The sequence below is a fragment of the Hippoglossus stenolepis genome, chromosome 16 (assembly GCF_022539355.2).
Source record: "Hippoglossus stenolepis isolate QCI-W04-F060 chromosome 16, HSTE1.2, whole genome shotgun sequence".
Taxonomy (NCBI): domain Eukaryota; kingdom Metazoa; phylum Chordata; class Actinopteri; order Pleuronectiformes; family Pleuronectidae; genus Hippoglossus; species Hippoglossus stenolepis.
In genome coordinates this window covers 16,441,165-16,452,472 of record NC_061498.1, presented here as the reverse complement: position 1 = coordinate 16,452,472, position 11,308 = coordinate 16,441,165, and the positions used below count along the sequence as shown (strand labels likewise).

General features: G+C 42.8%; 1 protein-coding gene across 2 annotated transcripts; it reads right to left on the bottom strand.

Moving 5' to 3' along the window:
- Positions 1-448: 448 nt before the first annotated feature.
- On the bottom strand, positions 449-8,023 carry LOC118123975 (glial fibrillary acidic protein). 2 transcript variants are annotated; one of them, XM_035181720.2, is made up of 9 exons: positions 7,471-8,023; positions 5,877-5,937; positions 5,677-5,772; positions 5,358-5,519; positions 5,140-5,265; positions 3,103-3,323; positions 2,973-3,016; positions 1,845-1,927; positions 449-1,623 (listed from the first exon to the last, which is right to left on the bottom strand). In XM_035181720.2, exons 1-9 carry the CDS (start codon positions 7,989-7,991, stop codon positions 1,582-1,584), a joined length of 1,356 nt encoding a protein of 451 aa, XP_035037611.1. In that variant the 5' UTR covers positions 7,992-8,023; the 3' UTR covers positions 449-1,581. The 2 variants fall into 2 exon arrangements, 1 of the variants encoding a protein (XP_035037611.1); XR_004698655.2 differs by lacking the exon at positions 2,973-3,016.
- Between the last annotated feature and the right edge of the window lie 3,285 nt (positions 8,024-11,308).

The window sequence follows — 11,308 nt, the reverse complement described above, 5'->3', positions numbered from 1 at the left end:
CTATCAGTCAAACACTAGAGAAACTGGCTGGTGAATTCGGAGGATTAACTGGAAGCTGTGGGAGCAAAGGTCGAGTCAGTTTTCCGAACACCCTCCTCCACACCTCCAGCCCGGACCTGTCCCTATCACCACTTGTGCTGGATAAGTGGGCAGACCCTGACACGTCCTGGTGTCAAAAAATGATCGTGTATTATCAGGTTGTGTTGGAGAAACACCACCAGATGAGTGTGTGGTGGAAAAAATAGGTGCAGACGAGAGGAGGTAATTTCATGTAGGGATGACATTGGGTTGTTTTCACTTATTTGTGCTAATTCGATTTTTTCAATTACAGACAATTGCACGTGGTTGTAAAAGGTCACCAGGGTACAAAAAAAAATCAAAACCAATGTACTCAATACGTGTCATTGGCGCAGTCGCAGCGGAAAAGAATCGGAAACAAAACTGTAACGACTAGAAATTGTTATTGTTTATTTATTCAGGTAAAACTTTTCTCACAGATGACTGCCGCAAAGCTGACGAGAAATAAACCACTTCATTTGCAGTTGAGATGCTAAAACACGCATGAGTAGATGCATCTCTGTGTTAAAATACAGTATAGTTCAGTTACATTTAAGACTCTGCAGTGATTTCTTGTCCTGCTCTCGTGTGCTTTGTGCAGTGTACTTCCTCTGTGTCAGAATAAGGTTAAATACAGTGAGTGTACGTATCTGTAAGTTTAATGCCTGGACACAGTGTCTACAGACCAGAACAGACAGATCCTGTCTTTGTTTTCCTCTCGGTTAGATAAAGTTCTACACATTCACAGCAGCAGCAGAAGATCATGGAAACAAACCAGCGCAGCTCGGCCATATTCAAACCCTAGAGCAGGTTTAGTCAGAAGCATGTAAGACTTGTTCATGTGTGCAGGACCTTAAAGCAACGTGTGGCTGCTGCAGCAAACAAATGAGACGTAAAATAGCACCAAGTCAAAAGTAAAAAAAAAAAAATCTGTTTAAGATTCACTTTCTGCCAAACGTTGCTCTAACATACACAAATCTCTCATTCCCTGCCCGAATCCCACTCTGACATCTGCGAGAAGCCCAAACTCCCTCTTGCATCTTCCTCACCATAATTCACATACACAATAACCACATGTCGACCTCCACCACGCTACGTATTAGCTGACCGCTACATTTCGAGGCCTCCTCTACACCAGCTAATCAGAAACAATGCTATAAATTAGGTATGTCAGTCCAAGTTAAAATTAAACATATTACCAGTAAATTCCAGTCCTTTTTCTTCACTGGAACAAGCTACAGACCATTTAGGATTAACTCAGGCTAACAAGTGGAGCTGTACGAAAAGCTAAACATGGATTTTTCAGGGCAGAAATTAGTGATGACGTTTCGTCGTATTTCGTGGTTACAACATGAGTGTAAGGCAGTAAATAGTTTAGTCTAAGGATGACAATAAAGGAGAGACATATAAAATGATGTGATGACTCTGACAGGTCAGCTTTGGGGTTTGGAAACAACAACAAAAAGTGATAATACGAATTGAAAATCCTCATATTGTTACGGAGGATGAGATGGGAGAGCTGGTTTAAGGAAGATCTTTGTGTTCAGTGGTCGAATCCTTAATGATCTGAAAAGAAAGAAGAGAGGAAAAAAAAGAGGTTTATAAATAAATGTCTCGGGTGAGTTTTGGGATTAGTTGTTGCACCAGGCATCAGGTGTGGTGAGCCACAGTGAATAATTGTGAGAACCTGCGGAAGGGTTCAACATTGCCCTCCAGAGGGACTGGGTAAGAGGTGCAATGTGCAGCTGTAAATGAGAGCGTGAGTGTGGCTCTGTGGGAGCACGTACCTCCCCGTCTCTGGTCTCCACAGTTCGAACCAGGATGCTCCTCTTCACATGGGCCTCTGGGGGTTTGGTGTCCAGATTAGTTTCTAAAATGTGAGCGGGCGGAGAGAGGGGCAATATTTAGACCAGAGCAGTCACCTACATAGCAGCAGGAGTGTTTCCAGGAGGGCCTTACAGCTCTTTCCCCAAGAAACACATCAACCACACCACAGTATTCCAATCTTCACGCTCAAATGGCAATCAGAGAGCGCAAACCTCTGCCAAGGCCCAAACAGTCTTCTCATGAAACCACATTTAAATTCACCAAATCCGGATTTGTATTTGGATCTGGATGCACACTGCTTTTGGAAAACCTGAAGCATTTTTGTAGTCATCACCACAAGATTTTCAATGTTTCTACAAACAAAGATTATCCAGACAGAATCAAAATGCATGTATGCAAATACCCAAAGGCAGTGGTTCTCAAATGGGGGTACGTGAAGGCACTCCAGGGGGTACGTGACATTTAAAAAAATATATTTAAAATTAGCATCCATTCAAAAATCCTTTGAAAATAGTTATTTAATAAATATTCAATAAAATATAAGTGTAAGTTCATAAACTGAATTTTATATTCAATTTCATTATCCTAAAAACCCAGAGTCTCCCCCATACCAGGATGGTTTGACCCAGCCTGGCACACGCCACCTGTCAGGTCTTTATTATGATCCCAAAAGAGGGCACTTTAAGTTGATAATTATTTTTATGTGCACAAATCTTTATTTATAATTGAGATAATTATTTATTTTTTAATAAGTCTTTAGTTATTTTTATATCTTTTTATTTCCAAATAGTTCAAGAGAGACCACTACAAATGAGCAATGTTATGCACTTGATGGAGTTTTAAATGTTTTGTTGACGTTTTTTCAAATGTTTCAAATTTGAAAGTGTTTAGTTACAAAGTTTAATAAATCAGACACTGATGGCACAGCGCTGTGTATTACATCTTTTTTTCAACCAAAAATGCTTTGCGCTGGTTAGGGGGTACTTGGCTGAAAAAATATTTCACAGGGGGTACATCAGTGAAAAAAGGTTGAGAACCACTGCCCAAAGGGACAAAAAACAAATGTGTGGGTCTCGTTTGATACTGACCTCTAAACTGCAGGTTGGAAAAGCTCTGAACTGGAATAGTGATCCTGGAGCAGCAGAGGAGAAACAACATCATCACATACACCTGTCCACTGTACACCAGTACACTCCAGTCCACAGGGCTGTTGCTCACCTGCTCTCCTCTCCCTCCAGCAGCTTCCTGTAGGTGGCGATCTCGATGTCCAGGGCCAGCTTGACGTTGAGGAGGTCCTGGTACTCCTGCAGGTGCCTCGCCATCTCATCCTTCAGGGCATGGATCTCCTCCTCCATACGGTTCACTGTATCCTGATAACCGGCGGTCTCCATGGCGAAGCGGTCCTCCATCTCCCGGAGCTGGCGCTCCAGAGACTCGTTCTGACGGAGGAGAGACAAGAGTGGGTGATGAACTCTGCAGTCAAAACACCAGTCCCACCAGTCCCACCATTCCCACTCTTCCCACCAGTCCCACCAGTCCCACCAGTCCCACCAGTCCCAGCAGTCCCACCAGCATCTGATGAAGTTAACTGAGGTGTCATTTAATGTTCTGGTCAGATTAACTGTAAAAGCAAATTCACTAACAGTGTTTTAATACTTTCATTACTGCTGTAAATCCACCACTAACTCCCACGATACAAGTACTTCTCCTTCTACTTGATAATATGAGTGCTGTGTCTACTATGTTTTCGCTGCAGATTTAAAATGAAACAATGACTGATGATGTCAAAGGCAGCTTTTAGGGTGTCTGAAGATGTTCACACCCATTTCATTTTCTTTTTCGCACAACTGGTGCTCCAGCGTCTACACTCACCACCAAATAATGTGTGCTGTGGTATGACCATTACATTTATTTGTTTATCCTTTATTTAACTTATGCCAAATGAAAATGATACATTGTATGTGAATTTGTATACATTTATTCTTGGATGCAAGATACGAGATGTAAACAAGAATGAAGCTCAGTAGAGCACATACCTCCACTAAGGCCCAACAGTCTCCTCATGAAACCACATTTAAATTCACAATAGATCCAGATTTTTATTTGGATCTGCACCGAATTTCACACGCTCATAAATATCAGTTCCCAAAACAAGTCAGTTTTTTTGTCATCAAGAACCATGAATTATTCTCTATCCTGAGACGTAGACCTTAAAAGACCTGCAGAAGAAAGCCAAGTCTGCTGAAATCATCCAGAAAGGTTTGGAGCCTGAGTTCACAGAGCTGAGGAAGATACTGAAAGTGAAGGAGAGAGAAATCCTCTCCTTGAAGGACAGTCTCCAAATTCAGCAGGACGAAACTGAGACCATAAGAGTTGGACACCATCAACAAAGAGCTGCAGATGCAGGAGGACATAAAGCTCCTCTTCCTGAAAAACACTGAGCTCCAAGTAGGTTTCATCAGTTAACTTTGATTTGAATAATAACTTTTAGTGACACGTGGGTCTTTTCAGGAACTCGCCTCAAGGTCTGACAAAGACAAGGCGAAGCTGAAGGAGCAAAAGATCGCAGAGAAGGAGGAAGGAGCGAAGAAGGAGCTGAAAGAGAAGAATGTGCAGGAGAAGAGTGCGAGGAAAGAGTTGGAGAAGCGAGAGAAGGATGAAAAGATGGAGAGAGAAAGGCAGGAGAAGAGAAAAGGGAACGCTTTTATTTTCCCTTAAGTCCCCAAACCTGACTCATACAGTATGAAGTGTTTCCACAGAGTGAACTGCAGCTGAAACCTTTCATACATCTGAGAAACAGCACCTTCCAGTGTTTAAAGATCAATACTACATCAAATTTACACACTGGAAAACTATCATTGTATGACACACATTGACCGTGACTGCACTAATGAAACATTTAATTTACTGCAGTAAAATACACACAGTAATACACAGTTATGGGAATTACATTGTAATTGCTTCATATGGAAATAGTGTCTGTTGATGCTGATGGTAAAAGTACAAAACTAGATTGGTACTCGAGCACATACAAGGGTCCAACAGTCCAGGGAGAACCCAGAGAAAACCCCCACACACAGGAGGAGAACATGCTCCGCAAAGAAGGGCCTCTGGCTGAACCAAGGTTCGAACCAAGAAGAGCAGTAAAGTTGTGAGAGTGAACCACTGCTGCACCGTACAGACTCATCGGACATTAGTTGTTAGGTAACATAGTGGCAGTGTCTCCCAGTCTTTTCCGTGGTTTAGTGGACTTACTGCTCCACGGAGAGCCTCCATGTCACAGGTCACCACTTGGACCTGGCGCCGGTATTCGTTGGCCTCTTGCTTGGCTTGGCGCAGGGCTTCTGTGTTTCTATTGGCAGCGTCTGTCATGTCAGCAAACTGCATGGGAAGACAAACAGTCAATTGGCCTGTTTTCTGTTCCATCTATTCGACTTTGTATGGCTCTGTGCTACATATCAGAGTGTCCTGACCTTGGATCGGTACCACTCCTCCGTCTCCTGCATGTTTGAGGAGGCCATGGTTTCATACTGGACCCTGATGTCTCTCAGGGCAGCAGTCAGGTCGGGTTTGGACACATCCAGGTCAACGTGCACCTGCTGGGACATGATCTGCTCCTGTATGTCACGAATCTCCTGACGAGGGAAAAGGATATTGGGAAAAAATGTTGAGACCAAAATAAGAATCAATGTGAGCTCCAGAGAGGTGTAATAATTGGAAATAAGTCAACTGGTGGTAAAGTTGCCTCACAATTTGTTATCTGTCACCTTGTTCTTTTAAATTCCTCCTTACCTCCTCATGGATCTTCTTCAGGAAGTTGATCTCGTCCTGCAGGGCATCGATCTTCCTCTCTAACTGGACACGATTTAAAGAAGCCTCGTCCACATCCTTTAAGCAAACAATGAGAAACATGGAGGAATGAGTGTGGACAGAGGACAGACATGCTGAATATCTAAACTGTTTAGAAGACGACTCCGGGGAAAAATAATTACCTGTCTGAAGGCGTTCAAGTTGTTCTCTGCATCCTGTCTGAGGCCCATCTCGTCCTGCAGCCTAAGGAACAGGAAAAGTTGGAATCAGCAAGAAGCTATTGAATCAAATTTCTATTATTGGATTTACATCCTGATAACTTCCAGACACATTTTAATTCAAGGGGTAAAATGTATTAATTCATATATATAGGTTTTACAGAAAGATATGTAAACCTCAAAGATTTTATTCTCTCAAGTGGAACAGCAACTTAGTTTTGGTTTAAAATTGGACAAACGTACAGTTTTGTAATTTGAATGGGACTCAGTAAAATAACGAGTCACACTGTGAGGACTGAAAACATATTTCAAGCGTTTTGATCAGTGCTGCTCTCTCCGTGCCGCAGGAGACGACGGGGGCTCAGCTGAAAGGACGGCTCACGCATCATTAGACATTCACTCCGGTCTCACAGCCAGAGGCCTTTCCCACGGGATGGCGTTACACACACACACACACACACACACACACACACACACACACACACTCACACACACACAGGATGCAAACACACCACCCTGCGATCCATCTGAGACATGGGAACATAAACGCTCAGACTCGGGGTAACATCTGTACGGCTTCACGCAAAGTCTGCTGAATGGAGTGGCTGGAGGAGAGAGGTGGTGACCTTTGACCCTCTCAGCCACGACCATCCCTACACACTCGAGTGGACCAGCCAGCTGTGTGGTAATCAGAGGGCGGAGAGGAGTCGGAAGTCAATTTTCTACCCGGACTCAATGAAATTATACATTCGTGCCACGTGTGCACCTTCAGTGAAAACAATTCTGGATGTGCAACTGCAAGAAACACAGGGGACAAGAGAACATCTGCCCGGCCGCGGGCTCCCTTTGTGTACGGCCACCATTGTGTTTGCCTCATTCCTCCACACTCATTCAATAACGAGGGGTTCAGCCAGGATCAAGTTTGTAAAAAGAGGGATCCAGGAGGAAAGCCCGGGCAGAGCACAGTGGTCTACATTCCAACGCGTCAGAGTCCAATCAAATCTGCATATAAATAGATTTGCTTTTTTTTTTTTAAGACAAAACTCGCAGCTATGCGACAAACTGGTGTTATTTGGTTCCAAGAGAATGCAAAAAGCGTCCTTCTTTTTATCCTCAACCCATTTACATTCTAGAGATTTCTGCCTGGTGGTACTCTGCTATGAACCAGCAACATGTAGAAAAGTCATTGAACAATATCAGAAAATCATTGCATACTACAGTGGAAGATTTTAGAGAAACTCAATGGATAAAACACAAGTATTAAAATCTTTTGATTGATTCATTTAAACTCTGTCGTTAAGTTAATAGGCTTTTCGGTCATTGTTTGTTGCCTTAACGAAGACCTTGTTCATAAAATGTCTATTCTAACATAAAAAAATTGATTGTCAACTGTATCATTAACTAAACGGAAAGTAGAAGAAAGCAAAATAAGGATGTAAAGATCATTTGTTGCATTATTCCTTTGATCACTGAACAGTAACAGGGTTGATTTTTCTTCTCTGTTCATCACATCAACATCCTCCTCCGCCCACTGGAGCCCCACCCTGTTTCCTCCTACCTCTGCTTCAGTGTTCCCACATCTGCGGCCAGGTTGTCCCTCTCTATCTCCAGCCGAGCTTTGCCGTTAGTGAGACCGTCCACCTGCCGCCGCAGCTCTCTCAGCTCCTCCTGGTAGATGTCTCCCAGGTGGCTGGGCTCCTTCCCCTTCACCTGGTTCAGCTCCACCACCAGAACCTTGTTCTGCTGCTCCAGCATGCGCACCTTCTCGAGGAAGCTGGCAAACCGGTCGTTCAGGCCCATCATCTCCAACTTCTCGTTGGTGCGAGTCTCCTTGAATTGGGCCTTCATCAGGGACTCAGCGGAGAAGTCCAGCCGGTCGGCGGGGCTCCCCGGGAAAAAGCCCGTGTTGGTGGAGCCCAGGGAGATCCTGGATATGGGGCTGGAGTGGGTGACGTTTCGAGGGGAGCCGTGCCATGAGAAGCGATTGGAGGGAAGGCTCCCGATTCTGGCGGCTGTGGAGCTCAAGCCCTGAGGCCCATAACGCTTCCTGTACGAGGACTGGATTCTCTGACTCTCCATGATGGGGAATGAAGCTCGCCTGGGGCACAGACGGAGCTTTTATAGAGGCGGGTGAACCCCCCCAAGTCCAGAGCAGAGAGGCCACAGGGTGGGGCAGAGAGAAGGGAGGGTGGCAGGCACTGAATGGGACAAAAAGGGAGAGTGAAGGGGTGGTTTACATGAAAGCTGTGTGCCAGGGATTGTCTGTGCTCGTCCATTCAAATAAAAACTTCTCTTGGCTTTCTCCCTCTCTCCCCCTCTGCTCGCTTCTCCCCGGGCCACTGACTCACTCTCCCTGTCTATCTCTCTCACTCTTACTTTCACCCCCTTTTTGTCTTTCTCTTTTTCTTTCTGTTCCAACTGAATGAAAAGGAATTTGTGAGACGGGGTCTGGCACACCAATTCAACCTGACCACACATGCACCCTGACAAAAACAGAAACAGAGTGAGAGTTTGATCGGACAAAGGGACAGAGTTGTTGGGAAGAGTTCTCCCCTTTCTAACAAGAGAAAGTATCAGCAGATTGATGGAGACACATAAATAACACCAAATATTACATATGTTTCTATGTGGCACGTTCAAAACATAAAACCTGCAGGGTTTTATGTTTTAAACAGTGTTGGGAGACAAACTGAAAAACGCTTTTGTCTCTCCTCTCTGTTTATAGTACAGTTACATAACAAGGACACCACTTAAAATAAGTCAGTAAAGACCTATGAACTGTAATGGGAATAATTTATCAGAAAATCCAGGTAATTATTAGATCAAATCTAAAGTTTCAGTTTTACTGTTTTGATCAAATAAACATATGATTGATGTAACACAAAGGAATTATTATTATTATGTTATAATCGATTATTACTGATATAATTATTATTTAGTATTTTAGGGGGTTATTTTATAGCCTTCAATGGACAGAGTAACGAGATGACAGTAGACGAGAGAGAGAGACAGAGAGAGATGTCAAAATGTTCCTCAGATAATATCAGATACATTCGGTTCATGTTTTGCTCAGTTAATGACCATAGGTTGTACTCTACTTTTCACAATGCATTGTGGGAAACAAGAGGTCCACTGTATAGGGTATCACAAATTTCACGAAACATTCGGACACCACTGCAAAATGGCAAACTCACGAGATAGTGGACTATGTAGTGGTTAGTGAGCGATTTGGGACACGTGGCTCAGCAGAGCATCTCCAGCTGAGTTGGCTCTAATCACTCCCCCTGGTTAAAGGTGGCAGAGCGAGCTGCCACACAGAGACAAAGAGAGTCGCCATGGACAGAGAGCTCCTGTGTTCCTGTGCAAGCCGGGCTGATTTATGATTGATTTATGTTGGAGGTACTGAGGTTTGTTTTGGGTTGAATAAAAACGTTTACTGGTGAGTCACTGTCGTCAGGCTGGTGTTGGGGGACCGATGGTGGCAGGTGACTAGACCATAGATCCATCAAGAGAATAAGTAGTTTAAAGGAATGGAACTGTACATAATCTTATCTGCAATCTGTAAATACAACAGTCTCCACTGATTTAAGCAATTAATAAACCATTTAATCTGAATCCTAAACAAGGCTTTATAACCAGGAAGTCAGCTGTATTTCATGGACAAGACATGGACTTTATGTGCTTTTAAAAAAGAATAATTAGCAAGATAATTTGTGGATGGAAACAAATAGAAGTGTAGGAGAAATGAGTATATATCATTAGATAACATTACTATAATGATAAATTATGAAGGACAGAAAATGTATTTCTACATTTATTTATCTATTTTTCTTTCATTTTTTTATGTATTCATACCAATGTCATGATGAATGGGGGTGATGAAAATATATGAAGTAATTAATGGGATAATGAAAATGATTTTATTCTAATAATTAATTTTGCTTTCTCCCAGTGTGACACGGAAAAGAAAATATGTCACAAACATACATGTCCAAGCATTGAGTTTGTGCTCAAAATTAAGAACAGACCTGTTGTCTTGGCAACATGACAGAATATTATTACGCACTAAACACCAACTTCTCCATTGGTTTGAGCATCATGCTGCACACTTGCATTATACAGTAGCTGGGGTAGAAAGCAGCCACGGCTCCAGAGAGACTGCAGGACTCCGGGCTGTTCACTGTGTGCAGGTTATTAGACTCTGACAGATAGATGGTGGAGACGGGGGAGGGGTGGGCTGTGAGGAGGGAGGAAGGGGAGTTCAGACTTAATCTGAACTCCAGGAGGACTGAGAGTCCCGACTGCGTTACAAAACATTTTTCATCCATTTCCTTGACAACGGCAGGGCCACATATACGTCAGAGCACTTCAGCTGATCGCTTTCCGCCTCTGAAGAGGAGCTGATTAATGGAGATGATGAGACTGTGAGCGAACATCCCAGAAGACGAAGACGAATTGAATTAAAGACAGTGAAGTCCTGTGACACAACCACTGTCACGACAATTCTATTGTGAAAAACAATGTTTTATCACCTTTACAAGCTTGTTTACTGCAAATACTAAAAAAAATTAAAAAAATTACATAAATTCCAATGAAATTAGTCTGAAGTAAAAAGTATGCACCGTCTGATAATGGGATTAAAAAGAAATTAGTTATTTTTTTCTCATTAATCAGTTGATTAATCACTTTTTCTGTCACTTTTCATGTTTTCAAGTCAGTTTTACTATTTATCTGTCACTTTACCATTTAATAAACCCTGCTTTTGTGTTCTGAGATGGTCCCCTTATAAAACCCCTTTTACGCTCAATGGATCAAGACTTTTATTTGGATCTGCACCAAATAACATTATCAGTCCCTTAAACAAGCAGATTTTTTTCATCAGGACCCATGAATAATTCTCTGAGAAGTCAATGAAAATGTTGAAAAACATGATAGAAGAATTCAATGGGCTCTCCCCTGACCCATGCCACATCTTTCCACCAAGTTTTGTGGTGATCCATTCTGTAGACTTTGAGTAATCCTGCTGACTAGCGAACAAACGGACAAGGGTGAAAACACAACCTCCTCGGCAAAAACAAGTTAAGCAGCTGTAATAGTCAGTGATGTGGATTATTTAACCTTTGTTTGTCCGAATGGACACCACTGGATGTAGGAAACAGCGAGGAAAAACGGCAAACTGTAAAACATGCATTTAAACAGTTTAAAGCCAAAAAATTTAACGTTATTTTCCTACATCATTAAGAATCAACAGGATAAACGCTGCAGAAACACTGGCACAGTCGTAAAACAACAACAGCAGAGGGATATAAAGCTGCTCTTTGTTGGTGGGTCATCAAATCACAGCGAGTGGAAACCAGTGGCACTAGGAGACAGTGAATAAAGCCGCTACTACTCTA